A 14189-nucleotide genomic window follows, 5' to 3' on the forward strand; every position below is an offset into this window, starting at 1 on the left:
CCTACCAACACACCTGTCCCCATCACCAACCCACTCCTAGGTGGCGGGAGGAGAATTAACCTCCCCTGTGCACTTTCACATGGGATCTGCATTCAGCTTTATTAAAGAATGACTTCTTCATGCCCAGCTGAGGAAAGAGAAGCAAAGGGGCTGATGTCTGAACTGGGATGTAGAATCTGTTGTGTTGCTGTCCTTAGGGGTCCATTAAGCCCAGCTGGCTATTCCCGAAGTGCACTTTGGTCAGTTCATTGCACAGCCACTCCTTGCCCCAGGCAAAGAGAAGCCAGCAGCAGTGGGCACACAGAAACCTACCTTCTGTACATGTCTCTCCTCCTTTTCCCAAGTTGCAGTGGCAGCGTGAGCCACCACGGTCATAGTCGTTGATGCAAAAGCTGTCTGCAGAACAGATGGTCTCATCACAGGAAAGATCAAAGAAGCGTGCGGCAGAAGACATGCTGCCCCGCCTTGCTGCCCGAGCTGTAGTTGCCCTCGGTGTAGTTGAAGGTCGTGTGGTGGTGGGAGTGGAAGTAGTGGGCTCAGAAGTTGTTGTAAGGACCCGTGACAGGAGCCTGGAACTAGACCCTGGTGGGACCTTAGTTTCAACCAGAAATTTTCTGTTGCCTCCTTTAATAGCAGGAAGCGGTCTGAGCTGAAAGAAAATACAGAAACAAAAACTCGGTAAAACCTAAAGTGGAAATGTTAGGTAAAACCTAAAGCTATGGAAATGAAATTAATACCTTCTAAGATACAGATCCAAGGCAACTCATCCTCACCAAAGAAAAAGAGACAACCACATCATTACATCTAAGCACACAATATCAGATACTAAACTTCCTGACAAGAACGGACACTTTAAAATATCAAAACTATAAAGAAAAAAGAAATGCCAAAGTGAAATCTTGAAATTTACCTCCTCTATGTAAATGTCGTAGTCTGAGTCATCAATATCAAATCCATCATCATCACCAGTCACTGTGTCCGTGATATACTGATGGCCATAGCTTCCACTTCCTAACTCCTCAGAGCCTAAAAAGACACAACTGGCATATTGACTTCATTTATTTTTTTTCTTGCTACACACAGCAACTTAGGTCTTTACCACCCCCTGATTCACCACAATGAAATCTGAAGTGGTGTTAATGTTCATACTGTACAGACGATGCAAGTGTCAGCCTGGAGATGGGAGACGCTGTCCAAGTGATACACACGTAATTTAAAACAAAGTGAAGACCTTAATTTAGTCACTTATAAGTGACTAAACAAACCAAGCAGGCAAAGCTCAGCTCTCCCACTGCAAACTGACTTTTATCCATGATTCTTCCAGGACAACAGCTCTGAACTTTTTTGGTGTGGACAACATTTTAATAACTGAATTGGTTTTAGATCAAACTTTTCCCTTTTATAAATAATACAGTCCCATATTTGCCCTACTGGCCACCAAATAACTGGCAGAGCAGACAAAATGCATCCAGGTCGGGCTTTTCTGGCACACTCTGCTTATGACTGGCTGCAATGCTCCTGAAATTAGCATCCTAAGTGTATTTTTAGGCTTTCTTTTAAAATGCAATTTAGCACCTAAAAAAAAAAAAAGACACACGCACAAACATAACTTTTTTTTCATGTGCAGAATCTGCTTCTGCCTCTCCCTGGACCGCTGAACCACGCGGTGAAGGACTCTGGGCTGGGAACAGACAGTTTAGATGGTAAGAGGGTCCTCGCAGAAAATATCTGTGTTTTCTGCACTGTACATAGCAAATTCTTCTTGAACTCTGGATTATGCTTTTTAGTTATTAAAATTTACCAGAAGTCATGAAGAAAGATAATACAGGTAACTGCATCACTATCATTACTTGTCACTTCAGCAAGGATAAGAATAGACAGACATTAGATAATCATTAAAACAACTGACTTCTCACATTTGCCTTTTCCATAAAATATTTTGTGATCACTTAAAAAAAGCGCAGGTAACCCTTACTTTACACAGCCTCTGTGTGAGCTGACCATATTTTGGCAGCCACAAGCTGCATGTATTTCCTAGTAAGTTATCAGGTCCTTCACACAGCAACATGCAGAGATGCAAAGACTTGCTAGGCAGTGGCTGTCTGCAGAAAGGAGACCTGACAGCCCAGGAAATGCTGCTTGATGGCTGTGAGAGCTTCACTGCCACCACTGAACTACCCAACAGAGGCATCGAAAGCTAACGGGACTCAGCAGAGTTTCAGAGGGAGCAGTGTGGGCGCAGTGCTATCAGGCATTTGAGCCAGTCTAACTGGGGTCAGGATCTCCCACCTCAGTGGAGAATAAAGGAAAAATATCTCACTGATCTGATTCAGGCAGGAGAGCACTTGTCTAGATCTTTTTGTACTGTCTCCTCCTTTGCTGGGACTGCAACCCAGAAATCCTGGCAGACAGTTATGAAACCATGCATACGTGCACCAGACACGAATGCATGCCTGGCTGGCTAACTGGCTACCCACCGTATGTTCTGTGGGAGTTGCTTATGAACAGGCTTTACATATGACATCAGCATACAGAAAAATAAGAGGTAAATGGTAGAGGTAATGAGGCGTACACAGCTGCAACAAAAACAGCTAGACTGGGAGAGAATGTGTACAAGCCTTTCCCCTCTAACACGTATACTTAATGATCTGTAAATAATACAATTTAACTGTATATTAAACAGAAGTATTAAGCACAGAGTCCTACCAACTGAGCTAAGCAGAGCACCGATAGCTTTACAGCTGGTAATGAGATGAGGCCAACCAGACAAACTACATCCAGATTATTTCTGCTAGTTGTGATTACACAGGCAAAGGATTATTCTTGGAGAAACCAACTGCACATTTATGGACTGGTCCCAATCCTGCATTCATCAGAATAAATTCCATCACATGGAAAACGATAGGTATTATCAAAAGGTGGGCAAAACCTTTTCCTCCTAGTATTCACTTGTATAGTCACTCAGGTTAATCACCACAAAAGGATGAATTTACTCCAGGTAGAAAGGTAGGAAGAATAAAGTAGAGTAGAATAGCATAGCATAGCATAGAATAGAACAGAATAGACTGGACTAGACTAGACTAGACTAGAATAGTTCAGTTGGAAGGGACCTAAAATGATCACCTAGTTCAACTGCAAGGTTGACCTCTTACATCCATCACTGCAATAAAATCTTATTCTTTGACAACAGTGATTTTGTAAGACGTGCATTTCTACTAACGAATGTAACTGTGCAAAATTTCAAACATAAGCATTATACATATGACTTCCAGTTTTACAGAAATTAAGCGAACAAAGTAGAGCCCAGCACTAACTCAGCTTCCCAGGAGATGCAGCAACTTTCAGTTTACTGGAATACTGTTGCTTTTAAGTCAGGTTTGCAATATTATTTATTGCCTTTATATTGTGTGTCTGAAACTATTTCAGAACTAGTTCAGTTCTTCTAACGGATGAAACTGTAATTTACCTAAGAGTAACAGAAGCCATAAAGATAAGTTAGGAAAAAGAAAGAAAAAATAGCAATCATGTGTCAGGGAAAACAATCTAATCTGTATACAAACAACCTGTGATACACAAACTCCATTTTCTAATTTAGAAGTCACAAGCTAGAAAATAAGTGTCTGTTGTAGTTCAAATTCTACCACACTTTTTCTCTTCTCAAGCAAACTTTCTATTGGCTTAATTCGGTTTAGGTTCAATAAGGATGACAGGAATTAAGCCATACAGAGAATGAAGTATCTTTATATTCACACAAAGGAAATACTGGGTCTTGGATTCCCATTCAGATACATACACTTTCTTACATGTATAGACATGATTTTAATGCCATGCCAATTTTACAGAGGTGTAACTCCTGACTGGAGTAGAGTTATCACTAAACTACATGCAAGAGCATGCAACGAGACTAGGAGAGAGGCAGTTCCCCAAGCAGAATATGTGCCTCTTTCATCTGGCAAACCAAAATGTTCCATGCTTTTGCAACAGAAGACCTTAGAGGAAGAAATGTACCTGCTATTTTAAACCAGGGAATATTTGGTTGTAGACCAGTAAAGTATGGCTTATTGTGGCTGGTAGAAATGACCGCTCTGAGACCCTTCTTCAAAGACCTTCCCAGGAGAAGTGTAACTTCCTAATATCCAGAGGTCTCCAGCACGGCCACAGATCACCATTTTGTTCCTTCCTGGCTCCATCTGAGTTTCAGCCAGCACATGCTACCTTACTCTACCTGCTGATCTGTGAGCAGTTTTGGTAACACATAATGCACCTGGGAGCAATGAAGTCATGGAGATGTACTCTCTGCTAACTACACCTGAATTTATACCAGTGAGTACACACACAAATGCACAAACGACGAGATCATCTAACAGCCTGCTGGCTTCTCAGTTGCCTTGCTCTTCCCTACATTTGGTGTTTGCTTACTGGGTATGACATGATAGTCACATGCAACATGATGCAATAAAACTGCAAAACAAACAGAAAGTAGAGAAGATAATGGGACTTTTAAAGAAACCCACACACAAGCTCATTAAAAGCTGTTTTGTTTTGGTGTTGTTTTGGTGGAGAGCAACAAACAACACTGTGTGGTTTTGGTGTGCTGTTTTGGTGGAGAGCTCATCTCGTAATGGGTGGCAAATCAGGGACAATAAAGCAAAGTGGTACTCTGCAAATACCAAAATAATGACTACAGAGATTATAAGCATGCTATATTTCATTAAATCAGTATTTCGGTGTACACGGAGATGAAGCCTGTTTAAGACACTCTACCAGGTCCTATAATCCTGTCTTACAATTAGTTGGAAAACCTGTGGGGGGTCGCGAACTTTAGACAGCTTCTTTCCAAATGATCAGGGATTTAGTTATACCAAAGAAATCTTTCTCAAAACAAACACAAAGCCACACAAACTTTTGCTTTGCTGATCAGGTGGCCCCCAGCATACTGATCAGGAGGCACGGGAGGGTGTAGGAAGTAGACCACCAGGCACTGCAGTGCAGGGAGATTGAATGGAAGTGTTAAAAGACTGATCACCTTCATTCAGAACCCCTCACAGGTCTACAACCAAAATACATCAGGGGCATTTAATCTAGTTTTATTCTTGTCAGTGACTCACAGTGAGGCACTGCATATCGCTTGGCCCGTCTCTTGCTTTTTGTCCCCGTCCCTATAAATACAAACGCTGACTTTGTAAAGCCTTTGGAGATCTGTGGGAAACAGTTCTGTGGAAAGCCTCTATTTGCTGTCTCCAGGACACATCACCATCATTCACATCAAGGTTTGGGCCCGAGGGACTGCCCTTTTCCTGTGCCTGAGCCTCAGCTGACACATGCAAGCACCATGCAGAGTATTTAAGCACCTGCGCCAATGCCTTGCTCAGTATGAGTCTGCTGGTGACAGCCAGGACCAGAGGAAGGGATCTACCCCGATTAAGCAGCCACTCTTGTCACATTTGCTGCAGAGACAAGCAGGAGGGTATTTTTAACAGGAGACGCTTCCTCTGTTGGTCTGGCAAAGCCCAAGGCTGGTGACCTTCCAGGCACAGTGCAAACCCCACCTGTTTCCCCAGGAGACAAAGGATATTTAAGCAATGCAGGTGATGACACTTTGTTTGTTTGATTTGTTGGGATAGTTTATTTTGTTGTTGCTAAACTGGATATGTACAATCTTTTGTTTTCAAGTAAATTGTCCATGACACATTGAAAGATTTGATAGAGCAAAAACCCAACCACATAAGTGAAATATCCATAATCTGCATTTTTAATTAAGAAAGGCAACAAAAATTGATTTAGTACATCATTTCCCTTTAGGAGAAAAAAAAAAAAAAAGAAACCAAATAGATCAGAACCCTTGGGGAGACTTGCCTTCTCTTTCCTCCCTGAAAATGGAGCAATGTAACAAAAACCAAGGATGCATTTTTTACTAGTTAAGGCACGTGTAACTGCTTATAATCAAGGCCACATGTTCTATTTGCAAAGACCTTGGGAGGTCTGTCACATTAGGTGATACTGTCAGCCACCCTTCAGAAGAACATTTTAGCAAACAAAGACAACCGTTTCTTATGCTGACATGAAACAATGCAGTCAGGAGTACTGCAAAGCCAGCCACCTTTTAAAACCAAAATGAGACAATTACATGTGAGAATGAGATAAACCCCAGCAGAAAACATCCCCAAGTAGCATGGACTGTGTCTGCAGGATTCATCTCTGTCTCAGCCTGCCTAGAAGGTCCACTGTATCAGAGGTAACACTGGGAATTTGTTCTTCAGTTAAAACAAGCATCAGAAACACATAATTTTAAAATAAGCATAAAATCCCAGGATATACAAGCATAAAGCTGCAATTTTTTAAAAGCCAAACACACTAGGGACCTTAGTGCCAGCACTATGTGGGCTAAATGTAAGGAGGCAGATACTGTATGAACTCTGCCAGCTTCCTAAGATATTTCAGGTATTTCTGAGGAATACACAGTCAGTCAGAAAATAGCATCAAATATCTGTGGCATGCTTCACTGTTTACATGGGAGGAGGAACTGTGGTAATAATGAAGACAGTAATTCCTGTGATGTGCACCCTGAAGAGCAAAGATGCTTCAGTTTCATGCCAACTGTCATGAAACTCTTCCAGCAACAATAGGTGGGTAAAAGGTGTCTGCTGACACTTTGAAAGAGCTGGGCATCTGGTGCCACATGAGATGCATTACGGTACTTGAGACATCCCCAGAGGACTGTCAGGTGTCTGGGAGATGCCTGAGAAGTGCATGCCCTCCTGCCGTGACAGCTGAAAACCACAGGACCTAGAGGTCCTTAAATCCACCAAATATCTACACCTGAGCAACTGAAGTGAATGCTTAACTGGGCCAAAGAAGGTAACTCCTGGCTTTCTGGCTATTAGAAGGGGGGAGGCACCTGCAGATACATCATGTGAACTGGGAGTGAGTTTTACTTGAGCATAGCATCCATTTGTTCGTTACATGAATCTGGTCAATGATTTAAATCACTCTTCAGGGTTTTTTAGTGTTTTGGGGGAAAATAAATCTTTAGGCTATGCACAACTTCAATCAAGAACATTTTTTCACAACCGAAGTTTGGCTTTTAGTAGCACAATGTGCTTCTGTATTTGGTTAACCTCAAACCCAGTTTGTTAGACAGACATTGCAAGCAAAGCCAAGTGAGAGCTGCTACACTCAGTTATACTCTTGCTTCTAGAAAGCTGCAGAACTTACTTCTAAAGGCATGCATCCTCTGTCACCTTTGAACATCACTCATTGCTCTGCAAAAAGGTGATTGTGAAGACAGGTACCTGCGGGATAACACAGGCTTCCATGCATAGTGGCTACTGCAGCCTTTACGCTTATTTACAAAATCCATCCTGGAAACCAAGAGCAGACTGGCAAAGGAACCACATTTGCATTTGCCAGAGGGCCCAGAGCCTGCCCCAGTAGCACAAAGCTCAAGTGACTTGGTGCAGGGCTGGAGCACATCACAGGCATGACATGGCCCCAAGCTGGCAGAGCTCTGTCCACTCATGGAGGGTCTCCACCAAGCACTGCCAGCTCCTTGGTGCAGGGGGACCAAGCTCTCAGTCACAGCTGCACCCGTGTGCCTACCATGGACCAGCACAGGGGTTTTGAGCCTATTTAGAGAGCAGTGCAACAGGCATAATACGTTCACTATTCAGGCACAGAGAATCAAGCTCATGCCCCCTACGCATCTCTCCAGAAATCAGCATTTACATACACTGGGTGTGAATTTGATTCCAAGCTCTACTGACAAAAACCCATGGTTCAGAGCCATCTCAACAGGTCTCCGCAGAACAGGCAGTTTCCAAAGATCAAGTGCCTTTCCTAGAGTACTGCAGCAATAAGTGCAGCATGAAGACTACTCCATCCTTATTAACAGTGGTAAACACTTCATCTTTTCTGACCAAAGAATGCAGCCACTCATATCCAAAGATAAACTGGACAGTGAGGAGCACACAAGTATGCCTGAGGCAGCAGGAGCTGAGTCTGGAGGATCCAGGGGCCAAGGAACCCCAGAGTGTGTGGCACCTCAATGTTTTTCAAAAGCATTTGTTTCAGAAGTTAAAACTTACAGGTTCAGCAGTCATAACAAACTTCCTGGAAACTGTTCAAGGGATTTATGACAAAAGGGAAACAAGAATGGAAACCACTACATAACAGTCAATGAAAACAAGGGATTCCAAGATAGGGAGGCAATTTAGAAATAACTCCTTAGCAGGTTAGATTGGTGGATCACTAAGGAGGTGGTCCATGTTTCCACTGCTTGTAAATTCTTCTTGCAGAGTGCACAATCCTACCTGAATACCAGCTGCTCATTTTCTACCAGTTAATTAAAGATTATTTGCAGTGGAGCATGCAGATGAGAAAAGGAAATAAAACAGGTTTTTTGCTCTTTTTTACAGTTCATTAATCTGCTAAAATTATATGCAGGTATCTTCTCGTGTGGTATTCTGTCCCCTATAAATGACTCCAGAACTGGAACTTAAAAAAGTACTGAAACCCTTTAAACACAGTAAAAAGTTTGGAACATTAAGGATATAGCTCAGTTAGTCCCCATACCCTGCCAGCCTTGGCTCTGCCTCCTGCATCAGCTCAGTGGCAACAGATGTGATTTGTACAATTTCACATGTGCTCTGTGTCAGCTTGGTTGGGATTCTCACATACAGCTATGACTCTGGGGGTGATGAGGAGCGATAGCACCTCCAAGTCAGCCCACCCAGACTCTAGCACTGACAGAGGATTATATCCCAAGGAAGGCCATTGGCAGATGTGCACAGGACCTGTCCCTTATTGCAGTGTGCATGGCCTACATTGCTGTACAAATGTACACTATAATAGTTAACAAGCTGTGATTATTCAAGTATGTTTGAATGCATTTTCACATAAATTTTTTGCTATGCAGTTTTTTGATCAAAAAGATATTCTCACTTCTTCATATCATCATTTCTACAATTGTGCTTAATAGTTGTAAGAGCCTTACTCCTCAGAAAACAGTATAGAATTGCTTTGGTCTTCGCAAGTTGTTTAAATTATAAATGTAATACATAAGGTTTAGATTCAAAGAACAGAAAAAAAAATATGAACAATAGACTCATCTCTCTCATTTCTCCCCATGATATTCATTTATCAGTTCTGCATGAAACTAGCACAAAAGTCAGTAAGTAGTGATCCAAAAATATCTGGCAATGACCTCCAGAGCAGAGAAATGGCATGAGAGCACTTCTCCCTCGTGCTTTTCAAATCTTTGATTGTGGCTTGACTTTCACCGGATGCTGCAAGCTCTATGGACAGGATGCAGGGATGTCAGACTGGGGGTGCCTGTGCTTGGAGAGTGACGCTTCCCACCAGTAGCCCTCCATGGGCTACCGCAGATACACTTTATTTACAGATATATTTTATTTTTATACAGTTTTAACTACAAAAAGGTGGTTCTACTCACTGAACATTCGGATGACATCACTTGGGGCACTGGCAGGGCTGGATCCATAGGAGTTTGTTGCTCGGACGGCAAACTGATACTTGGTGTTTGGGACAAGTCCTTTGAGAACCATGGACTCCATCTGGATCTGCTGTCTTATTACCGTCCAATTGCTGTCAAGGTCTGGCCTTCAAGATCAAACAAAGCCAAGATCATAAATAATTAAAGTTGGCTTTATAAATTAATTGCCTCTAAATTATCCTGGGAAATAGGCAAAATAAATGAGATATAAGCCTATTAAATGGTCACTGAAATCATTCGCTTTTAAGAGGCCAGACTATGCAACCATTTGTTACTAAGCTGCAAAGCCTGTGATATCAAAATTATACAGTGATACAAAAACAATATTCAGATGTTGCTTATAAAGCCAAAGAGGTAGCTTAGAGGATGGTTTGAATAATCAGGTTCTGTTTATCTGTCTTCATGGATTTGGGGGTTGCAGTTCTCAAGTGGAGGTATATTACTTGCAGTTCTCAATCCCCTATTTGGCTCTATAAAGCAGTATTTCACACACCAAAAAAAAACCAACACCCTCAAAAAAAAAAACCAAAACCCAAAACAGAACAATAATGCAGAGAACCTGGCCTACGTATGTGGATTTTGCCACAAAATTTCCATGTCTGCCTCTGGACAATGTGTGTGGTTAACTCCTGATTCATACTGGAAGCCAGCTGCCAATAAATGCTTGCTCTAAGGGCCATTATAATCCATCTTAAATCAGTACAAAAGTTCGGTCTCAAATGTTTAAGTTCATATGCAGAGGGACACTGGAAAAGGGAGGGCTACTTCAAATACTTTCAGAGAGTATTCTGATGCTTTCACACCATTTATACTCCCTCTAGAAGTGGTGTCTTCTTACTAAAGAGAGAACAGAATGAGAAAGTAAATAAACACAAACAAAATTAAAATGTAAATGTTAAGTCTAGGCCACCCAAAGTATTCAAATTGAAGCCTATGAAAGTAAAATAGGGACAGAAATTACTTTCAGAGAAAATTATTCCAGTGTCCTTTTCTAAGATGTCCTTGTGATATTTATTACAGGAAATAACCTCCAAGTGCTCCCTTAATCTACCAGTGTTTACATAGGACTAGCTGCAAATGTCTCCAGCAGTCTTCCAATGAAAATTATAGCACAAGGCAGGCATCTTGCATTTGTTTATTTACAGCTGGAAGGAAATGCCAAAGTTAATGTATGTTTTCTTTTACCAGCCAATACAAGATTTATCGATCACTGAGCTTTCATTGCTTTGTGCCAGCCGGCCAAGCGCAGTGACAAAGCAGCAGCTCCCAGCTGCCTGGCTCCCATGCACAACAGCACACAGGATGTGAACATTTCATTGTCTTGCTAAAAATAAAAGTAAAATCAGACAAATGCACAAGATGTAAATGACAACTGAACAGACCATCTTAAGCCACCCTCCACCACCACTTCCTCATAGACAGGAGGGCATTTATTTTGGCTACTCTTTCATTGTTTCCCTTCTTCAAGGTTTGATGCCTGGGCCAAAATGAAAATATATAGTGTTTTCCAAATGAAAGCCGTTAACATCGCTTCCTTCCACATGCTTGTTTAGTAATGTTTTTAATTTTCCTGGACGCATCTCCTTCTGGCTCCCATTCCAGTCCAAGGAATTCCTGCTAGCTCAAGAGCTGCCTCACAGTCTCTTTGCAACAGACCCTGCCAATGTCTGCACTCAAATGGAAACACACACCTCTGACAGAGGGACGCCAAGGAGGTATTGCACTCTACATAGATGTAGAAGGTAACACAAACTGTAGACCAGCTTCGCCTCTGCTGACTCCCTCTCGCAAGACTTCCTTCTGCAGAAGTGAATAATGAAGGAAATGTCTGCAAACCAGTAACTATGTGCAGCTGAAGGAGAGGGACAGAGGAAGATATATCACTTGACCTTTGCTACTTCTCCAGAACATTCTCTCTGTGAACAAATAGGTACAAGATGAAAAAATGGCGAACAGATGGGGAGAGGAACACAACAAACTCAGCTGGTGACTGTGTCCAGGGCTAGCCAGCTCCTGTGTTTTCTAAACTGGGAATGTTGGCTTAAAACTTTCTCCATGGTCCTTTCCTGCATCAAATTTCAGCTTGTGTCAACTTTTACACCGGAAGGGCTCATTTGGATACCACTTTTCCTATCTTTCTGCAGCGCTACATTCCCCAGCACAGGTCTCTGCCCTCGCAGGGCAGCTCCAGACATTGAATCTGTGCATGAGGGAACCAGACAACTTCCATGGGCATTTTCCGCTCTTGAAGTTACAGCTGTACATCTGCAACGTACAATGCCATGCAGTAATAATCTGCCCAGTGACAAAGTCCACATTTTTAAGATAATAAACATACAGGTAAAGTCAATAGGACTGGATGGATATAAACCAAAGGCAGAATTCTGCCCCAAACATACCCAAAACATGTGGATTATCGCTTTACATTGTAATCTGGGGACTGATTCAGCTTAAGAAAGGAAACCTTTCTGATGCAGAGGACAGCAATTTTATACTCACTTGAGCTTGCTCTTAAAATCATCTGGAAATTATTTAACAGAGTGAAGCACCTGCTAGCAATCCAATTTGGATAAAGTTTTTGATTGTTCTTTCCTGCTGTTTGTACTCAAGTGGCAAATTTATCTCTACAAATTTTTGTAAAAAATATTCCCACAAATAATAAATATGGTGACAAGTACAACACATTCTTTTTCACTAAGGAGAAGACTCACCGTAGAAAATAATGCACTATAGGATATTATTTTTAGTAATTATTATTATTATTAGCATTATTGTGACATTTTGTGTGATTATTTCTATGAACTATATCAATCAACATGCCAGGTCAACTCTAAGAAAATGAAAAGTAGATAATTTTCTAATCTCATTCTTGTGCTAAATATTCCCCTGATGCTGTCTAACATTGTTAAGCACACTTCCTCTTTAATTTATACATCTTCCACTCCTCTTCCTTCGTTAATTACCTTTTCAAGGATTTAATGCTCACAAACAGTGAGGAAAATGTTGAGGCAGATAAACCTGTTTCATGCATTAATCAGGAAAACAGTATTAAAAGTGTTTTTGCTGGACATCAGAGGGTGTCTCCCCAGTCAGATCTGTTGTTTCAGGTTTTTTACAAACAAAAGCAAATACGATTGCCTAGTTCAGTGTAGTGCCAGGGACAAATAATTCAACACAGAACGTATTTAGGGATATATCTTTTTGGGGGGCAAGGCTTCAAACTAATCAAGAAACCTGGCCACAACACTATGCTGAACCTGTTCCACCCTAACATCTGCATACTGATATTTCTCCCCAGTTTTATCAGCAGAACCTGCCCAGTTCATTGTAGTTGAAGTTTCGCGCTACGACCAAAACACTGAAAAACTTTCCCTTTATGTCAGTATTAATATTGAAAGTTGTTGACTTCATCTATGTATCTAGGAGATGAAGAGGAAGTGACCTCATCTTTTTAGGGCACACACTGCTGGAACACATCTGTAGATGCTAGCTGACTACAAAAATTTGGATAGGTTAGTTTCCAAGTTTAGAAGATTGGGTAGGCATCCAACAGATTAAAGATTTGAGTATTTGGAGTATTTGGGTGAAAATATCCAAGACATTTTTGAGAACTAATTTTTCATAGTACCTTTAGGAAAAACACCCAAACTAGTATGTTTAAGTCCAGGGTCTCACTTTGGAGGCTTTCATAAGAATGTTGTTTGTCATAAAGTATTTCCCAGCATAAACCAACAGACTATTTACACTGATCCTGCAAGCTTACACACACACCATCAGCTGTTCTGGATGTAACACGTTCTTGTACACATTCCCTATGAACTGTGCAGTGAACAGTGAGACCTACATTTGCCCTCCTGATTTTTAGCATTTAGACAAGTTGGGATTATGGTTTCCTAAGCATCTCCTTATAGTCAACAGCAGATCTCAGTCTGAGTTAGCCCAGCTCATCCTATATCTGAAAGGGCCTGCATCCTTCCACTGCCTATAGTGAACCAAAAGGTCCCAAGGGAAACCCAAGCAAGTGCCTAAGTTAGGCCCGAACTTAGACCCCGAGCAGAAGCAGAGTGAAGGTTAGCTCAGATTCTGATTATAGTACAGGCAAACAATTAATGTATTGAATTTTCATGAGGTTTTAAACCTCCGTATCACAGTTGAGCAAATGCAAAGAGTGGTTTTTCCTAATCTCAGTCCTTACCATGGGTTTTCTAGGGTTAAAGTCAAGAAGTTAGCTCTAAGGGGATGGAAATTATTTAAACAATGTCATAGTGTTTAGACATTTGTGCTGCACCCAAGAGAAATTACACATTTGAATAAGAAAGTAATTAATGTTGCAAAAGCACGGGATAATATTGTATTTCTTTGACATTCTAAATTTTACTTGCACTGTTTTGTTCCGGTTTTACATTGGTTTAATGTAACAGCTTTAACTCATGTCAATACGTTTTACATAGTTAAAACTATATGCAGCAAAGACAATGAAGCTTAAACTTAAATCTTTACCTCTAACTGCCATTAGGGCTCATGGCTCATTGAACTTTCTGCAAACATATAATCAAAATTCCAAGTCTAAGAGACTATAATCCCAAAATTAACAAAAAACCTTTCAGTTTAGCTTTAAACTGCAAACTAAACAATGTAATCAAAACATTGTGCTGTTAGCAAGTTCTTTCCCAAAGTC

At 41.2% G+C, this 14189-nt stretch overlaps 1 protein-coding gene across 2 annotated transcripts in view; it reads right to left on the reverse strand.

The window, feature by feature from the left end:
- EGFLAM (EGF like, fibronectin type III and laminin G domains) overlaps nt 1-14189 on the reverse strand; it is a 77698-nt gene that overhangs the window by 34369 nt on the left and 29140 nt on the right. For both annotated transcript variants that reach the window (XM_055791247.1, XM_055791248.1), the window contains exons 7-9: nt 9452-9618; nt 911-1026; nt 313-649 (exon numbers count right to left, since the gene is read on the reverse strand). In XM_055791247.1, coding sequence (XP_055647222.1) covers nt 313-649; nt 911-1026; nt 9452-9618 — 620 coding nt within the window. The remainder of the gene's footprint in view (nt 1-312; nt 650-910; nt 1027-9451; nt 9619-14189) is intronic.

This window comes from Falco peregrinus, chromosome Z, assembly GCF_023634155.1.
Source record: "Falco peregrinus isolate bFalPer1 chromosome Z, bFalPer1.pri, whole genome shotgun sequence".
Lineage (NCBI taxonomy): Eukaryota > Metazoa > Chordata > Aves > Falconiformes > Falconidae > Falco > Falco peregrinus.